This window comes from Schistocerca gregaria, chromosome 8, assembly GCF_023897955.1.
Source record: "Schistocerca gregaria isolate iqSchGreg1 chromosome 8, iqSchGreg1.2, whole genome shotgun sequence".
Classification (NCBI taxonomy): domain Eukaryota; kingdom Metazoa; phylum Arthropoda; class Insecta; order Orthoptera; family Acrididae; genus Schistocerca; species Schistocerca gregaria.
In genome coordinates, this window is record NC_064927.1 from 169,897,392 (window position 1) to 169,921,166 (window position 23,775).

Consider the following 23,775-nt stretch of genomic DNA (forward strand, 5'->3'; position numbering starts at 1 on the left):
GTGGGGCCGCCATGTACCCTGTTGGTTGTAGCCCCCTGACTACACAGGGATCGCTCTGCTGATGCCAGATCCGTTAACTCCCCACGTATGCCAAGGAGTAGATGCCTATCTCCTTGGGGCATTGGGACTCCCGGCAATGGCCATCCTGCCAGGTGGTCGTTGCTGAGGCTGGGTGGCACCCGTGGGGAGGGCCCTTGGTCGGAGTAGGTGGCATCAGGGCGGATGACCCGCAATGAAGCGTGGTACATCATCTCTTGCTGGCGGCCAGCCGCCAGCAGTCTCTAAGCGTTCCAGGGCTCAATACAACGCAACTACATATGACCCCAAATCGTTCCCCTCCCTGGCTACACCATGGGAGGAACGAAAGACTAAGGATGCCAACGAAACATACTCGCCCCGCTACCTGGTGTGTACGAGAGCTGATGGTGAATCCTTTACATCCATGAAGCCTCAGTTCTTCGTCGAGCACTTAGAGGACAAGTTCGGGGAGGTGGAGGGCTTGTCCAAAATGCGCTCGGACTCGGTTTTGATCAAATCGGCGTCCTCCGCCCAGTCCCGCCGGTTACTCGATTGTAACAATCTGGGGGATGTTCCGGTTACAATCACGCCCCATAAGAGTCTTAATATGGTCCAGGGCATAATATTCCATCGGGACCTTCTATTGCAGTCCGATGTCGAGCTTCACGCCAATTTAGAGCGGCGAGGTGTTCACTTTGTCCGGCGCGTACATCGTGGTCCAAGGGATAAGCAGGTTGCCACCGGTGCCTTCATCTTGGCCTTCGAGGGTGATACTTTACCTGAGAAGGTCAAGGTGATGGTCTATCGTTGTGACGTCAAGCCATATATCCCTCCCCTGATGCGGTGCTTTAAGTGCTGGAAGTTCGGGCATATGTCTTCCTGCTGTACTTCCAGCCTCACATGTCGAGATTGTGGACGCCCATCACATCCCAATACTCCATGTGCTCCGCCTCCCATCTGTGTAAACTGCGGAGAGCACCACTCGCCTTGCTCGCCGGACTGCAGGATCTTCCAGAAAGAGCGCAAAATCATGGAGTATAAGACACTGGACCGCCTGACATACACTGAGGCCAGGCAGAAGTTCGAACGCCTCCATCCTGTTCGAATGACTGCCTCTTACGCTGCGGCTACTACTGTTATGGCCCCATTAGCTCTCCCTCAGACTGCCACCTCTCAGAGCCGGAATGCTACACCTGCCCCCTTGATGGTGGGGGGCACTTCACTCCCTGCTGCTCCTGCACTACCTGCCTCAGGAGCAGCAACCCCCCAACCATTGGGGACATCAGTCCCCACTTCTAAGCTGGGGAAGCCTCAAACTTCCCCGGCTCGAATAGCACAGAAAGGGTCCCTTGGGTCCCTTCCTTCCCAGGTTTCCGCCTCTGGGAAGGGTGACGTCAGCTAATGGAAGAAAAGCAGACCAGCGGCTGGTCGCAGGGCTTCCCGCTCCTCCTCCGTCCCGGAGACTGACTCGCTGGAGCCCTCCCAGCCAATGAAACCCAAGGACCAGAGAGACAAGACGAAGAAGAAGACCTCTAAGGCCAAGGAACACGCGGTGGCATCCACCCCACTGCTCCCTACAGGCCCTGCGTCCGAGGATAAGGTGGAGATCCGGGCGTCCGCTGAGGACCTGGATCTCGCCGGACCCTCAGACACCATGGAAGCAGATTGTACTGGTCCTCCATCGGTGGCAGCAGGTGACCCAGTGGCATGATCTGCCTCCTCGGTCCCTTCACGCCTTTTTCGGACATGGACAAAGCGATACTCCAGTGGAACTGCAGCGCTTTTTTCCACCACCTTGCTGAGCTTCGCCATCTCATCAGCAGTCACCCTTTCCTCTGCATTGCCCTACAGGAAACTTGGTTTCCGGCAATGCGGACCCCTGCCCTACGTGGGTATCGGGGTTATTACAAGAACCGGGCAGCTTATGAGAGGGTATCTGGTGGAGTCTGCGTCTACATCCTTAACTCTGTCTACAGCGAATGTGTACCTCTTCACACACCTTTAGAGGCTGTCGCTGTAAGGATGTCGACGCCTCAGCCTATTACTGTCTGCAGTTTGTATCTTCCGCCAGATGGTGATGTCTCGCGTCATGTGTTGGCTGCATTGATAGCACAACTGCCTCCTCCTTTTGTGTTACTGGGCGACTTTAACGCCCATAACTTCCTGTGGGGTAGCGCCGCGATTACTGGCCGGGGTAGAGATGTCGAGACTCTTCTCTCGCAGCTTGACCTCTGCCTCTTAAACACGGGAGAGCCGACACATTTCAGCGTAGTCCATGGCACATTTTCGGCCATCGACCTTTCTATCTGCAGCCCCGGACTTTCACCATCCATCCACTGGAGTGTCCATGACGACTTATGTGGTAGTGACCATTTCCCCATCTTTCTGTCACTACCACAGCGTAACTCTTCTGAACGCCCCTCCAGATGGGCTCTGAATAAGGCTGATTGGGGCTTGTTCTCCTCTCTCGCCACTATCGCACCTCCTTCCCATGACACCATTGATGCGGTGGTTCAGTCGGTCACCACCGGCATCGTTTCTGCGGCGGCATCTGCGATTCCGTGTTCATCCGGGTCCCCTCGGCGGAGGACTGTGCCTTGGTGGGCGCCCGAGATCGCAGAGGCGATTAGAGATCGCCGGCGGGCTCTTCAACGCCATAAGCGGCACCCGTCCTTGGAGAACCTCATCGTTTTTAAACAGCTCCGTGCCCGTGCCCGACGCCTTATTCGCCAACGGAAGCAGGAGTGCTGGGAACGGTATGTTTCCACCACTGGCGTCCGTACCTCTGCATCGCAGGTTTGGACTAAGATTAGGCGACTCCATGGCTATCGGCCACCTGTCTCTGTCCCTGGGCTTTCGCTGAATGGAGTGGTGTGTCCTGACTCCAACACGATTGCGGACCGGTTAGCAGCGCATTTTGCTCAGTGTTCCGCATCTACGAATTACCCACTGGCCTTCCGCTCCCGGAAAGAGCGGTTGGAAAGTTGGAGGCTTTCCTTTCACACGCGTCATGTGGAGTCGTACAATGCTCCTTTCAGCGACTGGGAATTCCAGAGTGCACTATCTGCTTGCCCTGATACGGCTCCTGGGCCAGACCGCATCCACAGCCAGATGCTGAAACACCTCTCTGTGACTTGCCAGCGACACCTCCTAGATGTTTTCAACCGCATCTGGGTTGAGGGTGTGTTCCCGTCTCAATGGCGAGAAAACATCGTCCTCCCCGTGTTGAAACCTGGCAAGAACCCGCTGGAGGTGGACAGCTACCGCCCCATAAGCCTCACCAACGTTCTTTGCAAGTTGCTAGAACGTATGGTGAGCCGGAGGTTGAGTTGGCTCCTCGAGTCTCGAGGCCTTCTGGCTCCGTCTCAGGGTGGGTTCCATAAAGGCCGCTCTGCCGTCGGTAATCTGGTCTCCCTAGAATCTGCCGTCCGTACAGCCTTTGCACGCCGCCAACATCTGGTTGCTGTCTTCTTCGACATGCAGAAGGCGTACGATACGACTTGGCGATATCACATCCTGGCCACACTTCATGGGTGGGGTCTTAGGGGCCCGCTCCCGATTTTTATTCAGAATTTTCTGTCGTATCGTTCCTTCCGCGTGCAAGTTGCTGCGTCCCATAGTTCCTCCCGGGTCCAGGAGAACGGGGTCCCACAGGGGTCTGTCCTCAGTGTCTCCCTTTCTTTAATTGCGATCAATGGGCTCGCTGAGGCGGTGGGATCGTCCGTCGCAGCTTCGTTGTATGCAGACGACTTCTGCCTCTACTACAGCTCCGCTGGCATTGCAGTTGCTGAGCGCCAGCTGCAGGGCTCTATCCGCAAGGCGCAGTCGTGGGCTGTAGCACACGGCTTCCAGTTTTCGGCCACTAAGACCTGCGTTATGCATTTCTGCCGGCGTCGCACGGTTCACCCTGAGCCACGCCTTTACCTTGACGGTGAACCACTTGCTGTGGTAGAGACTGGTATTTGATGCCCGGTTGACTTGGCTGCCTCATATTAGGCAGCTTAAACAAACATGCTGGCGGCATTTAAACGCTCTCCGTTGCCTTAGCCACACCGGATGGGGTGCCGATCGGTCCACCCTTCTCCGGCTGTATCAAGCACTGATCCAGTCCTGCCTTGATTATGGGTGTGTGGCTTACGGTTCGGCATCGCCATCAGCATTGCAATTGCTGGATCCCATCCATCACTGTGGGATCCGACTCGCCACAGGAGCATTTCGGACAAGCCCTGTTGACAGCTTACTTGTGGAGGCTGGTGTTCCTCCATTGCGGATCCGGCGTGACCGACTTCTGGCCGCTTATGCTGCCCACGTTTGTAGTTTGCCAGGGCATCCCAACTACCGTCTCCTGTTCCTGCACTCGATCGTCCATCTTCCAGACAGGCGGCCCCGGTCAGGGTGTACGATCGCGGTTCGCATCTGGGCTCTGCTGTGTGGGATTGAGTTTTTTCCTCTCCCGCCTGTTTTCCGGGCCAATCTCCGTCTGCCCCCTTGGTGTGTGCGCCGACCATGCATTCGGCTGGATTTGGCACAGGGTCCGAAAGACTCGGTCCCTCCTCCGGCCCTCCGCCGCCGCTTTGTTTCTCTCCTTGCCGAGTTTCCCGGATCTGCCGTGGCCTATACTGACGGTTCGATGGTCTCTGGTCGCACTGGTTACACTCTTACTCTAGAGGATCATTGTGAGTAATGGTCGCTGGCACCCGGGAACAGTGTATACACTGCCGAGTTGGTTGCCATCTATCACGCCCTAGAGTATATCCGCTCCCGCTCAGGTGAGTCCTTTGTCATCTGTAGTGACTCCCTGAGTGGTTTACGAGCTCTTAACCAGCGCTTTCCTCGTTCCCGTCTGGTGATGGCCATCCACGAGTCGCTCCATGCTCTTGCCCGTTGCGGCCGCTCCGTGGTCTTTGTTTGGACCCCAGGTCATGTCGGCATCCCGGGCAATGAGCGGGTTGACACGCTGGCTAAACAGGCAGTGAGTTCACCGGCTCTGGAACTCGGCGTTATGGAGTGTGATCTCCTGTCGCTTTTGCGCCAGAAAGTGCTTGGTGCCTGGGGTGACGAGTGGCGCACCCTGCCCACGCCCAACAAACTTCGGGCGGTGAAGGAGACGACCGGTGTGTGGCGCTCCTCCATGCGGGCCTCTCGGAAGGACTCTGTCGTCCTCTGCCGGCTGCGCGTTGGCCACACGTGGCTGACGCACGGCCGTTTGTTGCGCCGGGAGGACCCACCGCTATGTCGCTGCGGGGCAGCTCTGACGGTGGTCCACATTTTGGTGGACTGCCCGCTTTTAACAGGACTCAGGCAGACGTTTGCGCTGCCTGATACCCTCCCTCCCCTTTTATGTGATGACGTTGCTATGGCGGACCTCGTGTTGAGTTTTATTCGGGCAGGGGGTTTTTATCGTATGATTTGAGTGTTTGTCCTTTTATTTCCTGTATTGACTTGGGCCTTTGGCCTGTGGTTTTAAACTGTGGGTTTTAATGTCATTTGGTGGTTGGCTTTTCCTTATTTTCATGGTCGGCCAACCACCTTCACACTCGGTGTGATTTTAGTTCCGTTTGTCTGGTCTTTTTCTGTCTTTCTTGTATTGTGTTGTCCCTTGTCTCAGTTCTCCGTTTTTAACGACTGACAGTTTTTATTTCGTGTGATTTTATCGTGGAACAAGGGACCGATGATCTTAGCAGTCTGGTCCCTTCAATCCCACACCCAACCAACCAGCAACCAATGTGCTGCATTCTATGTAGGCGTGACAACCAACAAACTGTCTGTCCACATGAATGGTCACCGACAAACTGTGTCCAAGAAACAAGTGGACCACCCTGTTGCTGAACATGCTGCCAAACATGATATCCTTCATTTCAATAACTGCTTCGCATCCTGTGTCATATGGATCCTTCCCACAATCAGCTCTTCTGAACTGCACAGGTGGGAACTTTCCCTGTAATTTGCATGTTGCATCGTATCTGACTTTCTGTTAAACAGCAGCAGCAGGGGGGGGGGGGGGGGGGACACCTAAAATGTGTGAAAGCTGCTGACACAAAGAGAGGAAAAGAAAAGTTCAATTGTGAGACAGTTAGGGATTTTTATTTAATATTTGAGTTATGATCAGTTTAATATTGAAAATGTTTAGTCTGCAACAACTAGCTCTGTGCCATGCAGTTGCAAAATACACACATTCATAGCTGCAGCCCTGAAGTATAGTTACAAATTATTGTTGCAAGGATCCATTACCATATTTATGAAACATGAAAATTCTTTATGCCAAAGAATTTGTACTTGCCTATTTCTTACAGATTTATGTATGTACTTAATGCAGTCTTTGGACTGCATATTTTCCATCTCATATTCAGTCAAGCATAACTGTGGTCCTATATTCCTTGATATTTATAGTGTTCTTCCCACACATCCTCCCCGTGTGTAGTAGTCTTAATACTATCCACAGACAGTACAAAAGATCACCAGCTTCCTCAGTTGTGAGCTATTGAAATAACTCTTATGGACAAGGTTTTATGTTGAAAAATCTGAGATTTACGTTTATGAGATTCTTCTGAACTGTTTATTAAGTTAGCCTCATTTATTCACTTCCCTTGATATTGACACTGCTTGTAGTATTTTGGCATATTTCATATTAACTTAAAATATGTGTTATACTGCTAAAATACCCTCAGACTTCAAGCAGAATCTGATAATATTAACATCAAGACAGACAGGTACCAACTACTGTATTACTAAACCATCATTTTAGTGAGTCGTAGTTGTAAAATGATAACAGGAATTATCTACAAAAGGATAGCATGGCTTGTAGAAGCCATCCTGGATAAGATAAGTTTAGATTTTAGAGATATATAAGAAGATGAGACACTCTACTGATCATATGATTTATTTTAAAAAATAGGTTGAAGAAAGCCACATTACAGTATTTTAGATTTAGAAAAAGTTTTAATGAATATTGACTGAAATACACTGTTTGGAATTGTGAAATTATCGTAAAAGAATATCTACAACTTGTGCAGAAACCAGAATACATTCCATCAAACCCGTCTTCTGATTGATAACAACAACAACAATAATCAATGCAATTTTCTTCATGTTGAGGTATGAGAGATAAATTATGATGTCTTTATCAAATTAAATTTGATTTCAATTGTTTCAGGCAATATCGTGCCCAATCCCTGGTTGAAGTGAAGCCATCAGTCCAGCAGTTGACAAAGGTGATCAACATATTACTTTTGTACTGCTTGCAATACATCATAGTCCAAAAATGACACAATTTTATAACATGAGAGTATGTCAGACAAGCGATTAGATCTTAAATGCCCAATATTGTGCCAGTGATTGACAGTAAAAAATCTGCTTTTTTAAAAGTTTTTCATTAATTTGTGTTCTCACTATTCAGTTACACTATAACTTGCATGTTTATTAACACATACATGAAAACCTAACTGGTGTTGGTTCAGTGCCTTATTAATATAATTTTATAGAATCTAAATCCCAAAAGACAATCTAAGATTAACATTTCCTTAAATACATTATGATGTCTGAGAGTCAGATAACATATATTTTAATGCCAAGTCCCATCATGATCCAAAAGCAAAACAACCCTGGGAGTTATACACTAACCACGAGAGCACATCAAGTCAGACATATTACCATCCTCGCAGGCAAACTTTGCAAGCTACAAACCATTTTCAGGGCAAATGGATAAAGTGTGGGTACCACAAAGAAAGCTGTGGGGACAAGGGACAAGATCTAAATCAAAGGTCAACTGCATTTAAACAGCCCAGGCAGCCACTTATTGTTATGAGAAAAATCAGGGAGGTTTTTGAGACAGCAAAGCAACCAACTGACATGAATTACTTGGAGGGCTACAGGGTCTTGCCATCTTCGTTGCAGTTATTACAGATGAACAAGCCTACATGCTTGTTGAGCTGCCTCACTGTGCACTATAAACATCAGTGTGGAGCCAACAGCAAGTATCACCAGGTCTTAGGTGCCACAGACTGATACATATGCAGCACTGTATCACAATGGCAGCTTCTACTAGATTCGCCAATGAAAATCAATAGCAATTAACACTGAATATTCCTAGCAATAAGCATTTGATGTCCCTACCAGTGATTCTTTCATCTGATCAACACATAGTATGCCAGGATGGTCAGTCATTTTTGACTGGATGAATAGAAACCCAGTAGTACAAAGGGCAACTAAAATGTATAGGAAGATTTACGTATTTATTAAACTAGATAACAAGAAAATAATGTTCTATTTCAAAGAGGATTGAAATGTATTGTCCTGCACAGGGGCATGTATAGGAAATGTAGCACAAGCGTAAATATTTGGCCAAGCACTGGATAGATGTGGACCTAGCAGAACATTTCCTTAAGGGAGGAGCCCTCCATTTTATATGTTTTCTGTAGAGAAACTTCTAAAGAAACAGTGGCTACTATATATAAGGTGTAAAACACTGAATAGGGTGTAGACTAAAGGAAAGACATGTTCCTACAAAAATGACAGTACATGAGGCTTTTGATGACTACTTTAGCAGAACCTTACTGAAAGACCTCTCACAAAACCATGCAATACTCTGGTCATCTGAGGCTGTCAGAGGCACCGATGTTAATGTCCACACACTCATATAATACACAGGAACTGAAAATGAGGGGAGAAAAGCAGAAACAGAAATGCTGAACTCTGTTTTCAAATGTTTATGTACAAACAGTAATTCTCACACCAATGTAAAAACGAATGATAACAAATGTTTATGTCACTGGCTTTGAGAACCATCTGCTGTCACTGAGAGTGAATTCCTGTCAGACTAAGAATTTGCAACTGAGTTAGTTCTCTTTTAATCATAATGTCCTGTGTATCACTCGAACAAGAAACTGTGCCCAGTAGCAAGGGGGTCATCGGTCCACAAGAAGTGTAGCAGAAGTGATCCACAAAAACGTAATAGCCAAACCCATTGACTATACACCTGTTGTAGACTTTTAGAACATACTGTGAGCTCAAACAATGAGGTGTCTCTAACACAATTACTACCTCCATGCCAAAAAGTGTGGATTCCGAAAACATGTCATCTTGTACTTTTCTCTTGTGAATTAAGACCATCAGGTAAATGCACTATTTCTTGGCTCATTTCCATATCAGTGATTATTAACAAAAGTATGGTTGTAGGGGGTGTCAAGCAAAATTTGTGATCGGTTTGAGGAGATCTTGTTATGCAGTATGCAGCATGTTATCTTGGACCGAGAGTCATCAACAGACATAGAAGAAACTTCATGTGTTCTGAAGGTAGTGTGCTGGGCTGTTGGTTTTCTTGTTGTATGTTGATGACCTGACAGATAATATTAATGCTTTCCACTCCAATGGAGAGTGGTACTCGACATTGTGAATTTTGCTTTCCACTGTAATGCTAAGTCTCATTCAATATGATTTTTCGTTATCCCCACGTACTCCATTTTCAAAACTGACTGATCTAATCTAATCTTGGCATCAATGCTGCACAGTACTATCGTCTAGGGAATCCTGTATTAACTGTGTTGAACTGCAGAAGTTGTGTTGAGAGAAAGATTGTAATTATAATGTTCAAGTTAGTAGGTTAATCTGGCTAGTTCTTCATGCATAATGCTTTCTGAGGAAGAGATCACAGAGCTTTAGAGGATTGTTACAGGACTGTCTAAGCAAAACTGAGAGTGAAAATGATTTTGATGATGAAAGTGATTCAGTTAAAAACAATTTGAGTGAAATGACAATGGAAACAGTCCACCCTAAAACACTTTAAAAAACATACAATTAAAAATTTTGTATTTAATGCTTATGCAACTATACTTGAAGAAAAGCCCACTTTTTGTTGTAATATATAACCTAGTTGTTGGTCAGTGGCCTTACTGTGTCCTGAAAGGGACTATTGCCCAGGCAATATATAGATGTTTAATAACCATGCGTATAATCAATGGCAGGTTATCTGTTATCTCAGTCTGAATTACTCTCATATCAATTCCAAAACTCTGTGTGCCTATGAGATTTCCATAACAGTTACTCTCAGTTACCTAAAAAAATTAAATATCTTTGTGTCAGACTTTTTTCTGTAATTTTTCTTGCTTCCATATTGTTGTAAAATCCGCATAATAATGTTTTATGAGGTACTTTCATGTTTCATTTACTCTTTAAGGAATTTTATGAACAAATTAAGAGGTTCATAATTGGGGATGTGCCAGTATTATAAGATTGTGTAATTCAGCTCATAAACGTTTGATAAATAAGAAAAGTTTCAGCACAGTATTTGTTTTTATATTGCATGCACTTGGACTGAGCAAGAGGGTGCAGTACCAAACACACCTTTAGGAGGATGGCTGTTCACATCCCTGGTAGCCAAATCACAAATTATAGGTTTCTTTGAAAAGAGATGAAAACTGTGTTTCATCTCTAATGACTTGAGTGTCAATGGAACATTAAATCCTAACCTTTCTCCATATTTTATGCACTCCAAAGCCTTGTTATATGCCCTCCAAAGCCTTTTATAAATATTTCATTGAGCGTTGTGGGTGCTCCACTTTTGATGTTACAGTACGAGGAGGATATTCCTTTCATTACACTGATGTCTCATCACACTCTTTTGACAGTCTCAGTATGGATATCTGTTGTCTCATTTATTTTATTCAGAAATGAGATTTCCACTGTGAGTATTACACCATGAAGGTCAGATAAATGTTGGGATCACATTTCTAATCACAGCAAAAATGCTACAAATATCCCTCCAAGTTTTCACAAAATACAGATCTTTCTGAGCAATCTCCTTTAAGTTGTGTGTAGCAGTGTACCATTTCTAAGTAAGGTTAAAAAAACTGTGTAATATGGGGTAACTATTCCAATTCTCAAAGGATATTTTTGGCTCAGAAATGGGCAGTTCGGGCTATAAGTGGTGTAAGTTCGCGAACCTCTTGTCAACTCCTGTTCATTAGTCTGGGTATTCTGGCATTGGCCACTCAATATATACAAGGTGTTACAAAAAGGTATGGCCAAACTTCCAGGAAACATTCCTCACACACAAAATAAAGAAAAGATGTTCTGTGGACATGTGTGCGGAAATGCTTAATTTCCATGTTAGAGCTCATTTTAGTTTTGTCAGTATGTACTGTACTTCCTCGATTCACCACCAGTTGGCCCAATTGAAGGAAGGTAATGTTGACTTCGGTGCCTGTGTTGACATGCGACTCATTGCTCTACAGTATTAGCATCAAGCATATCAGTACGTAGCATCAACAAGTTAGTGCTCGTCACGAATGTGGTTTTGCAGTCAGTGCAATGTTTACAAATGCGGAGTTGGCAGATGCCCATTCGATGTGTGGATTGGCACGGGGCAATAGCCGTGGCGCGGTACGTTTGTATCGAGACAGATTTCCATAAAAAAGGTGTCCCGACAGGAAGATGTTCGAAGCAATTGATCGGCGTCTTAGGGAGCACGGAACATTCCAGCCTATGAATCACGACTGGGGAAGACCTAGAACGACGAGGACACGTGCAATGGACGAGGCAATTCTTCGTGCAGTTGACGATAACGCTAATGTAAGTTTCAGAGAAGTTGCTGCTGTACAAGGTAACGTTAACCACGTCACTGTATGGAGAGTGCTACGAGAGAACCAGTTGTTTCCGTACCATGTACAGCGTGTGCAGGCACTATCAGCAGCTGATTGGCTTCCACGGGTACACTTCTGCCAATGGTTCATCCAACAATGTGTCAATCCTCATTTCAGTGCAAATGTTCTCTTTAAAGATGAGGCTTCATTCCAATGTGATCAAATTGTAAATTTTCACAATCAACATGTGTGGGCTAAAGAGAATCTGCACGCAATTGTGCAATCTCGTCATCAACACAGATTTTCTGTGAACGTTTGGGCAGGAATTGTTGGTGATGTCTTGATTGGGCCCCATGCTCTTCCACCTACGCTCAATGGAGCACGCTATCATGATTTCATACGGGATACTCTACCTGTGCTGCTAGAACTTGTGCCTTTACAAGTACGACACAACATGCGGTTCATGCACGATGGAGCTCCTGCGCATTTCAGTCGAAGTGTTCGTATGCTTCTCAACAACAGTTTCGGAGACCGATGGATTGGTAGAGGCGGACCAATTCCATGGCCTCCACACTCTCCTGACCTCAACCCTCTTTAATTTCATTTATGGGGGCATTTGAAAGCTCTTGTCTATGCAACCCCGGTACCAAATGTAGAGATTCTTCGTGCTCGTATTGTGGACGGCTGTGATACAATACGCGTTTCTCCAGGACTGCATCAGGACATCAGGGATTCCATGTGACGGAGGGTGGATGCATGTATCCTCGCTAACAGAGGACATTTTGAACATTTCCTGTAAGAAAGTGTTTGATGTCACACTGGTACGTTCTGTTGCTGTGTGTTTCCATTCCATGATTAATGTGATTTGAAGAGAAGTAATAAAATGAGCTCTAACATGGAAAGTAAGTGTTTCCGGACACATGTCCGCATAACGTATTTTCTTTCTTTGTGTGTGAGGAATGTTTCCTGAAAGTTTGGCCGTACCTTTTTGTAACACCCTGTATATTCTTTACTGTCGTTTCTTGTTAACAATATCAGCTTATTCCCAAGAATTAGCAGCTTTCACTCAGTTAATACTAGGTAGAAATCCAATCTGCATGTGGATCACACTTCATTAACTCTAATGCAAAAAGGTGTGCAGTGTACTGTTGCATCTATTTTCAATAAGCTACCACAAGAACTGAAAAATCTTAACAGTAATCCACTCATTTTCAAATTGAAACTGAAGTTTTTCCTCATGGGTCACTCCATCTATTTTGTCAAGGAGTTTCTTGAAAAATTAAGCTGATTCCCATGTTATATTGTTGATTGCGTTTACTTAAACTTAGGGCTTGACTCTTTTTGGGTTCATAAACATTTTATTTTATCTGTTACTACTTTTATGTTGTAATTTCGTGTACTGACAGGTTCCATGAGCTTGGAGATTTCCTTCTTGATTTGGCCCTATGGAACTAGACGTGTAAATAAATAAATAAATAAATGCATGTTGAGATTTATGTGCAGAGAGTAGCTGACATCTAACTGCCAACAATATTTTAACCTGTTGGAAGCAACTGTGTTTTCTTTCTTAGTAGTAGTGAGCAGTTTTTGTCTTCAGTATCTCTTGTAATTATCATGCAATAAATACTTTGATAATCTATGTTCCTGGCAATATGTTGTCAATGACTGTAGGTCCATCTCAAAGAGTTTCTGAGGAAACATTCCAGAGGGAAATGGATACAGTGGGTGTATAGAATCTTGTACTTTGTAAGAAGCCATAGTTCAAAATCGCAAATAAAGGAGCGCATCTTCAGTGAGACGAATAACACAGAAACTGGACAGTAACTGCTGGGGTTATGTAGTATGGTTTCATGAGTCACGATCACTTCATTGCAAATGATGCAAATAAAGCACACCAATGGCTCAGTCTTCTAACTCACCGTATAGGGCAGGTGTATTTAAGGCTGGACATGGTTCTGTGATGGTCTTTATTGTACTTGGGTCCATTCGTTGAGGTTATGTGAACTTTCACCTACATCTCCATGAATATGCCGTGGATACTCCAGTATCCATAGTGACATCAGGGTTGCATGCTTACATATTTTTTTATGAATATTTGAGCACCCTTTTCATATGAACTGGCCATCAAGATCATCTGATCTTAATCAGATAGAACATGTCTGGTACTGTTTAGAGCAGCAGATGAAATGTAGTAATTAACATCCTCTCAGTGTTTTTTTTTTTTTTTTTAAGTCATCAGTCTTCTAACTAATTTTATGTATTCAACCATGAGTTCCTCTTTTGTGGTAACCTTTTTACCCCAGATTAGCACTAGTACTTGATGTCCTCAGTTTCTTATATACTGTATATTCAAACCTCTGTCTTCTTGTACAGCTTTAATGCCCTGCATCTTCCCCAAATACTATGGAAGTTACTCCCTAATGTATTTAGCACGTCCTATTATCTCCCCCCCCCCCCCCCTTGTCAATATTTTCCAGATGTTCCTTGTCAACCCTGTGGAGAACTTTTTTGTTTCTTATTTAATGTCCACCTAATTTTCAACATTCTTTTATAGCAACACATATTGAATGCTTCAATTCTTTTCTGATTTTTCTTCAGTTCATGACTCACTTTCATGCAATGATTTGCTCAAAATGTACATTCTTAGAAATTTCTTCCTCAGATTAAGACCAGTATTTGTAACTAGTAGACTTCTTTTTGCAAAAAAAATCCTCTTTGCCTGTGCTGATATGCTCTTTATGCCCTCCTTACTTCATCCGTTACTTGTTATTTTTCTTGCAAGACATTAGAATTTGATTACATTATTCTCTCCTATTTGTATGTTGAATTTATTGATAATATAAAATATACAGTAATATGCATTGAACAATTATTAATTGGGATGGACTGAGTAGTTGTTTGTTGTGGTCTTCAGTCCTCAGACTGGTTTGATGCAGCTCTCCACGCTAATGTATCCTGTGCAAGTTTCTTCATCTCCCAGTACCTACTGTAGCCTACATCCTTCTGAATCTGTTTAGTGTATTCATCTCTTGGTCTCCTTCTAAGATTTTTACCCTCCATGCTGCCCTGCAGTACTGAATTGGTGATCCCTTGATGCCTCAGAACATGTCCTACCAACCGATCCCTTCTTCTGGTCAAGTTGTGCCACAAACTTCTCTTCTCCCCAATCCTATTCAATACTTCCTCATTAGTTATGTGATCTACCCATCTAATCTTCAGCATTCTTCTGTAGAACCACATTTCGAAAGCTTCTACTCTCTTCTTGTCTCAACTATTTATCGTCCATGTTTCGCTTCCATACATGGCTACACTCCATACAAATACTTTTAGAAATGACTTCCTGACACTTAAATCTATACTCGATGTTAACAAATTTCTCTTCTTCAGAAATGCTTTCCTTGCCATTGCCAGTCTACATTTTATATCTTCTCTACTTTGACCATCATCAGTTATTTTGCTCCCCAAATAGCAAAACTCCTTTACTACTTTAAGTGTCTCATTTCCCAATCTAATTCTCTCAGCATCACCTGACTTAATTCGACCACATTCCATTATCCTCATTTTGCTTTTGTTGATGTTCATCTTATATCCTCCTTTCAAGACACTATCTATTCCGTTCAACTGCTCTTCCAAGTCCTTTGCTGTCTCTGACAGAATTACAATGTCATCGGCGAACCTCAAAGTTTTTATTTCTTCTCCATGGATTTTAATAACTACTGCGAATTTTTCTTTTGTTTCCTTCACTGCTTGCTCAATATACAGATTGAATAACATCGGGTAGAGACTACAACCCTGTTTCACTCCCTTCCCAACCACTGCCTCCCTTTCATGTCCCTCGACTCTAATAACTGCCATCTGGTTTCTATACAAATTGTAAATAGCCTTTCGCTCCCTGTATTTTACCCCTGCTACCTTCAGAATTTGAAAGAGAGTATTCCAGTCAACATTGTCAAAAGCTTTCTCTAAGTCTACAAATGCTAGAAACGTAGGTTTGCCTTTTCTTAATCTTTCTTCTAAGATAAGTCGTAAGGTCAGTATTGCCTCACGTGTTCCAACATTTCGACGGAATCCAAACTGATCCTCCCCGAGGTCTGCATCTACCAGTTTTTCCATTCGTCTGTAAAGAATTCGCGTTAGTATTTTGCAGCCGTGGCTTATTAAACTGATAGTTCGGTAATTTTCACATCTGTCAGCACCTGCTTTCTTTGGGATTGGAATTATTATATTCTTCTTGAAGTCTGAGGGTATTTCGCCTGTCTCATACATCTTGCTCACCAGCTGGTAGAGTTTTGTCATGACTGGCTCTCCCAAGGCCGTCAGTAGTTCTAACGGAATGTTGTCTACTCCGGGGGCCTTGTTTCGACTCAGGTCTTTCAGTGCTCTGTCAAACTCTTCACGCAGTATCGTATCTCCCATTTCGTCTTCATCTACATCCTCTTCTATTTCCATAATATTGTCCTCAAGTACATCGCCCTTGTATAAGCCTTCTATATACTCCTTCCACCTTTCTGCCTTCCCTTCTTTGCTTAGAACTGGGCTGCCATCTGAGCTCTTGATATTCATACACGTGGTTCTCTTCTCTCCAAAGGTCTCTTTAATTTTCCTGTAGGCAGTATCTATCTTACCCCTAGTGAGATAAGCTTCTACATCCTTACATTTGTCCTCTAGCCATCCCTGTTTAGCCATTTTGCACTTCCTGTCGATCTCATTTTTGAGACGTTTGTATTCCTTTTTGCCTGCTTCATTTACTGCAGTTTTATATTTTCTCCTTTCATCAATTAAATTCAATATTTCTTCTGTTACCCAAGGATTTCTACTAGCCCTAGTCTTTTTACGTACTTGATCCTCTGCTGCCTTCGCTACTTCATCCCTCAAAGCTACCCATTCTTCTTCTACTGTACTTCTTTCCCCCATTCCTGTCAACTGCTCCCTTATGCTCTCCCTGAAACTCTGTACAACCTCTGGTTCTTTTACTTTATCCAAGTCCCATCTCCTTAAATTCCCACCTTTCTGCAGTTTCTTCAGTTTTAATCTACCGGTCATAAGCAATAGATTGTGGTCGGAGGACTGAGTAGTATTATAATTAAAAAATGCAATAAGTAATTAGTTGGAATAATTACCCATATGATCAACAGTAGTATCAGGGAGCACACATTTCCAAATATATTGAAGAAAAGTACAGTTAAACCTGTGCATAAAAAAGGATCGAAAGAAGAACTATCAAACTTCAGGCCCATATCACTAATACCAATTTTCAGTTAAATATTTGAACTTGTTTTGTTGACACAACTTGTTGATTATTTCACAAAGAATAATTTACTAGCAGAAACACAGCATGGTTTCAGAAAGCACCACAGTACCATTATGGCAATTACCGAATTTCTCCACAGGGTGTATGATGTCCTGGATGAGGGAATGCAGACAGCAGGGATATTTCTAGACCTTACTAAAGCATTTGGCTCAGTGAACCATGAGCTACTACTAAGCAAACTGGAAACTTACAGTATAAATGCCACATCCATACAACTACTGATCACTTATCTAACCAATCGTAAGCAGTGTAGAAAGCTGAGTTATAAAATTAAAGGTCAGATCATACATTTCCAATCCAGCTATGAAACAGTGAAACAAGGTGTACCTCAGAGTTCTGTATTGGGCCCTTTCGTTTTCCTGGTCTACATTAATGATTTAGAGGCACCTCTGTACTCCCAACTAGTAAGTTATGCAGATGATACCTCACTTTTGTTCTTTTGCAAACAAACTCATGACTTGACATTGGCCGCAACTGATGGCTTAAGTCAAATAACTACTTACTTCCATGATCAACGTCTAAAAGCCAATATTATCAAATCCCAGTTATTACCATTTAAATGTGGTAACTCATGCCAAACCTGTATTGATAATATAAGTGGCATCAAAAAAGTGGACACTGGCAAATGTAAATTTTTGGGGATATACCTAGACGAAAATCTTAGATGGGTAGAACATATCAATGTTGTATGCAATAAAATCAGCAGTTCACTGCACTTAATTAGCAAACTATCACAATTAATCTCTGAACAAACATTAAAAACTACTTATTATGGGACAATATTTACATATATTAATTATGGAATAGAGGTATGGGGATGTGCTGCTGATAGACACATGAACAGAATCCTAACACTGCAGAAAAGAGCAACCAGGTCCATGCCTCGACTAGGATACAGAGATTCATGTAGGGAAACCTTTGTACAACATAAATAACTAACAGTATACTCCTTGTATCTATACAAATTAATAACACTCTTTGTGGACCATAAAAATAATGAAGCTAAGTGCTCTGATATGCATACCCATAACACAAGACAAAAATATTGCTTTTTCAGAAACAGCACTAAACTAAAGACAACAGATCATAGTCCTTGGATAAATGGCCAGATATGGTTTAACAAACTGCCAAATGCTATAAGATGCCACAGAGGTAAAGTATTCAAAAGGGAATTAAAATCATTCTTAACTCTAAAATGTTTGTACTCACTGAATGAATACTGATATTAAAATGTAGCTATCCTTAAATGTAGGCCTAACTCTTCTGTTTGTACAAAATTGTATAAAAATGCTATGATATTTGCAAAAGTCACCATTTGGTGACTATATGCAAAAAAAAAGACAATAAATAAATGTTAAATGTATTACTGCTATTTGTTCATGGAATTTAGACTCACTCATGACTTCATGACTTATTAACCTGTGTTATTACGAGTAAGGTGTTTAATATTGAAAAGCTGATCACAACTGAGTTGGATAAATATGCATAAGAGTGAAATCTACTTTAGTGGGGGTTTCTAAAATTATTTAAAGTTCATTTAGAGCACCAATTAAAAATCAACTGGGCAATTGAGGAAGAACAAGTCTCGAAATCTGGCAAAAAACTTATAGGGATTCTGGTCGTATGCAATGTACTCCAGTAGCAAGAGGCAATCAGTACCTTAACGGTGTGACAGCAATTGAAATGTTACTGATCACAGTGCCACTAAAGCAGAGTTACTGAACATGGTTTCCCAAAATTCCTTCACCAAAGAAGATGAATTAAATGTTGCAGAATTTTAATCAAGAACAACTGCCAACATGAATAATTTAGACATAGCTATCCTCAGTGTAGCGAAGCAGCTTAAATCACTTGATAAAGGCAGAACCTCTTGCCCAGATCAGACCAGTTAGGTTCCTCTCAGAGTATTCTGATACAATAGCTCCATGCTCAGCACTTATATACAATCGCTCAGTCATTGAAAGATTCATATCTAAATAGTAGAAAGTTGCACAGGTCACATAAGTACTCAAGAAAGGAAATAGGAGTAACCTACCGAATTGCAGACACGCATTACTAATGTTGAGATGCAGTAGGATTATGGAGCAAATACTGTGTTCAGACATTATGAATTACCTCAAAGAAAACAACTTGTTGACAAACAGCTGGCATATATTCAGAAAATACCATTCTTGTGAAACACCACTAGCTCATTATTCTCATGAAGTAATGGGTATTATTGACAGGCTTGTCAAACTGATTCCATATTTTCAGATCTCCAGAAGGCTTTTGACACTGCTCCTTGCACACAATTTTTGCTCAAATTATGTGCCTATGAGTATCATCTCAGTTGAGATTTCCTGTGTGAAAGATTTGTGGTAATTGATGGAAAGTCATCGAGTAAAACAGAAATAATATCTGGCATTCCCCAATTAAATCTTATAGGCCCTCTGCTGTGCCTGGTGTACATAAACAATTTAGAAACAATCTGAGTAGCCCTCTTAGATTGTTTGAAGATGACGCTTTCATTTACCATATAGTAAAGTCGTCAGATGCTGAACACCAACTGCAAGATGAGTTAGACACAATATCTATATGATGTGAAAAGTGGCAATTGACTCTAAGTAATGAAAAGTATAAAGTCATCCGCATAAGTACTAAAGAAATCTACTAAATTTTAATTACATGATAAATCACACAAATCTAAAGGCTATACATGCAAATAAACACGTAGTTATTACAATTATGGATAAATTAAATTGGAACATTCACTTAGGTAATGTTGTGGGGTAAATGAACAAAATACTGTGATTTATTGGCAGAACACACAGAAAACGCAACAGGTCTACTAAAGAGACTGCCTACACTATGCTTGTCCTCTTTTGGAATACTGCTGCATGGTGCAGGGCCACTGGCAGAGGACATCAGAAAAGTTCAAAGAAAGGCAGCTTGTTTTATATTATTGTGAGATAGGGGAGAGAGTGCCACGGATATAATATGTGAATTAGGGGTGCCAGTCATCAAAACAAAGGCATTTTTTGTTGCTGCAGGATTTTATTGTGAAATTTCAGTCACCAACTTCCTCCTCCAAATGCCAGAAAGATTTAAGTATTTGTTTTTTCCTGTGTGCTGTTCGAGGGTGGAATGGTAGAGAAATAGATTGAAGGTGGTTTGATGAAGCCTCTACCAGGCACTTAATTCCTCATTGGCAAATTTAATTGAGCCACATTGTATGAAGGATAGCCATAAAGTTTTAGTTAATAATTATTACATAATTAATTTTTTGTTTGTTTACAGTTACATGTCTGCAGTCTTTGTAAATACTGAAATTTCAGCACCATAGCAAGTGGCTAGAGGAGCATGAGTCTATCCTATGCAAGCATTTTCATCTCCAAATAACTACTGTAGCCTACTTCCATTGGAACCTGCTTTCTGTATTCATATCTTGGTTTCCCTCTACAATTTTTACCCTCCGTACTTCCTTCCAATACTAAGTTCATGATTCTTTCATGTCACAGAATGAATCCTATGGACTAATCAAGTCAAGTTGCACCACAAATTTCTTTTCTCTTCAATTCTATTTAGTACCTCATTAATAGTTACATGTTCTACCCAGCTAATGTCCAGCATTCTTCTGTAGCACTACATTTCGAAAGCTTCTATTCTCTTCCTGTCTGCACTGCTTATTGTCCACGTTTCACTTTTTTAGAAGGCCATACTCAAGAAAAATATGTTTAGAAAATATTTCCTAACACTTAAATTTATATTAGGTGTTAACAAATTCCTACTTTTCAAAAATATGTCAATATTATGAAAAGGGTAGTTGATACACACAATATAGTGGAGATGCTGAGTCATGAATAGGCACAACAAGAAGCTTTCAGCCAACGAGGCCTTCATCGGAAGTAGACAAAACAAAAACACACACACACAAGTACAGTCTCCACCTGCTGAGGCTATGTCTCAAGAGCCACAGAGACTGTGGTCCGTGTATGTGTGTTTCATTTGCATGTGTTTATCCTTTTCATAATAGTTTCATATTCCGTCCTGTGTTTTACATGGTGTTCTGTTTCAGAAATGCTAGTGCGCATTTTATATCCTCTCTACTTCTGCCATCATCAGTTACTTTGCTGCCCAAATAACAAAACTCATCTACTATTTTTAATGTCTTGTTTCTTAATCTAATTCCCTCAGCATCACCTGAGTTAATTTGGCTATATTCCACTACCCCCGTTTTGACTTTTTAGTTCTTCTGCGTGAACTTTAATTCCCATTCCAAATTCTTGTTTTGTTTCCTTTACTGCTTGCTCAGAGTACATATTGAAAAACATTGGGAATGGGCTACAACCCTATCTCACTCTTTTCTCAACTACTGCTTCCCTTGCACACCCTTTGACTCTTGTGACTACAGCCTGGTTTCTGTATAAGTTGTGAATAACCTTTTGCTCCTTGTATTTTATCCCTGCTACCTTCAGAATTTTAAAGAGAGTATTCCAGTTAACATTGCCACAAGCCTTTAGAAGTTTACAAACACTATAAACGTAGGTTTGCTTCTCTTTGTTCCATCTTTTAGGATAAGTTATACAGTCAGTAGTACACTGTGTGTTACTACATTTTCCAGAATCCAAACTGATCTTCCCCAAGATTCTCTTGTACACTTTTTTCCATTCTTCTCTAAATAATTGGTGTCACTATTAACTGATAGTTAAAAACTCACGCATGTTGGTACCAGCTCTCTTTGGATTTGTATTGGTACACTTTTCTTGAAATCTAATGGTATTTCGCTTTTCACATAAACCTTGCACACCAGATGGAATAGTTTGTCATGGCTAGATCTCCCAAGGCTATCAGTACTTCTGACAGAATGTTGTCTACTCCAGTGGCCTTGTTTCGACTCGCTGAATGTATACACCCTGGGAAACCTGGGAATTTTTTCATCCTGGAGAAAATCAAGAAAAACCCAGGACTTTCTTAGAATTCCAGGAATCTGTCATTGTTTTAGCTTTCAGTTAAATTTTTGGAATTGTGATTGGTAAGAACCAATACACTGAAAAATAATATTACTATATACCTCCATTGCAGAATAATACTGCAGCAATAAACATAAACAAGAGAAAAAAATGAACGTACAACTCAGGTTGCATTGGAAATGTGCCATATACAACACAAGCATCTGCCAACAGCAAAATGTGTCAAAAGCTTTAGGACGAAGACTATGCAATGCTTAGTAATAAGAAACAGTTTCCGATGAGTGTAATGTCACAACTATTTCATTGGACTTGTTTCAGCAGTTGCCAGCAAACTCAAACGCATGTGCAGTTGAATCGCATTTGAGCAGTACCTTCTCCCACTTCTGGCTTCATGATCTGTGGCTGTTAGCTGTTTCGGCAGTAGCAGCAAGTAGCCAGATGCCACCTGTAATTTTTTTATGTTGTGTCCAAGCTGTCCAATTTGAGTAGTAATGAGGAGGGTGGTAGTCTCCATGTGGCCTGTGTTTACATTTAGTGACTTTGCCATTTCTTCTTTATTGATAGCTCTCACGTCAAATGAAAATGAAATGGATGTCTTTGGCCAGGAGCTACCAGTTTAATTAAAATTCATTTACATAATTACAGAGGACTAAAATGTATTATTAGTTTCAGATGTTATTTTATTTTCACCTTTTTAACAACTGAGCAATAATTGCCTTGCACAACAGTGAAGTTTCTTTTGTTGGTTTGTTAAAGAAATGTGGCTTTTATTAATCATTTCTGCTGAGGCAGTCAGTTGATTTGAAATGAAGTGTTTCATTCCACACTATTGACTAGTTTCAACAGTTCGCTAAATTTCAAGTTGCATGTTTTCATCTTCTGGTACGTATGGCATTATGCCATAATAAAGCACCAAACATGAAATAATACAGTACTGGCACTCCAAGAAAATTTAGATGCCAAAAACTACAATGAGGAGCTTAATATCAGGTTGAGGCCCACTTCATTGTGAATATAGACATACAAATGTGCACTTTAGGCTGAATTATGCATTTTAGTATGGTTTACGAAATTCTGATGCTCTTGGATGTCTCCTTTCTTTTATGACATAATGTAAGGTCTCTTAATGTTTTACACATACAGACATATGGGCTTCCTACATCATCTAGCTGCACATTCATAATAACACTGTTTTCTGGCACTCTCTGGGAACTGCTTAAACAAACCTATTTCTCACACAACCACAGGAAAATGTTGTGAATGGTGGTTTGAAAAGCATTACTTTCAACATAAATTTTCTTTTACACAAGATGACTTATGATAAGTGCGAGAATGTGCAATGAATTTCTTAAATCACGAAGCATTCGATACTGATAAAAAAAAAAAAAAAAAAAATAAAAATAAAAAAAACACACCAATTTGAGGATGAGCCATTTAGTAGAATTTCTTGCCCAGAGCAGATGTTTCTGTCATTATTTAAAAATTTTATAGGCACAGTTGTGTGTTGTATCTTAAAGTGTAACACCTGCAAAAAAAAGACCAATATTATACGTGAAAGCTTAGTTTCTTTTGCAGCTTATTAATTCTAGAGACCAATATTACAAGCAAAAGCTTTGCTTTTCTTGTAGCTACACAATGTATATTGATTTAAAGCATTAACTTTTCCTATCTGTGTGTTTACACTATTTAACAGTGATGTCGCTATTGGCTGTGATTACATCATCTGGCATGTGCTCTGAACATCCACCACCATCAGCTGGTGAGATCAGGTGACACGACCTATGACTGGCTTACAAAAGTGCATGGCAATCTCAGTTTCAATGCATCAGAAACTAACATGCTGCACATCAAAGATCTTTGTAACACATGCTGTTTCCTCTCTCCTGGGTTTTGTTTTCTAAAGTGCTGGGAAGTTCTATGA

At 41.9% G+C, this 23,775-nt stretch overlaps 1 protein-coding gene across 3 annotated transcripts in view; it reads left to right on the forward strand.

Moving 5' to 3' along the window:
- Nucleotides 1-23,775, forward strand: part of LOC126284866 (E3 ubiquitin-protein ligase FANCL-like) — a 215,556-nt gene that overhangs the window by 80,710 nt on the left and 111,071 nt on the right. The window contains exons 9-10 of one of the 3 annotated variants that reach the window (XM_049984102.1): nt 7,172-7,229; nt 17,963-18,262. In XM_049984102.1, the coding sequence (XP_049840059.1) occupies nt 7,172-7,198 (27 nt within the window). In that variant the 3' untranslated portion in view covers nt 7,199-7,229; nt 17,963-18,262. Of the gene's footprint in view, nt 1-7,122; nt 7,674-17,962; nt 18,263-23,775 lie in introns of those variants that run through there. The other 2 variants (XM_049984104.1, XM_049984103.1) reach the window with 2 other exon arrangements.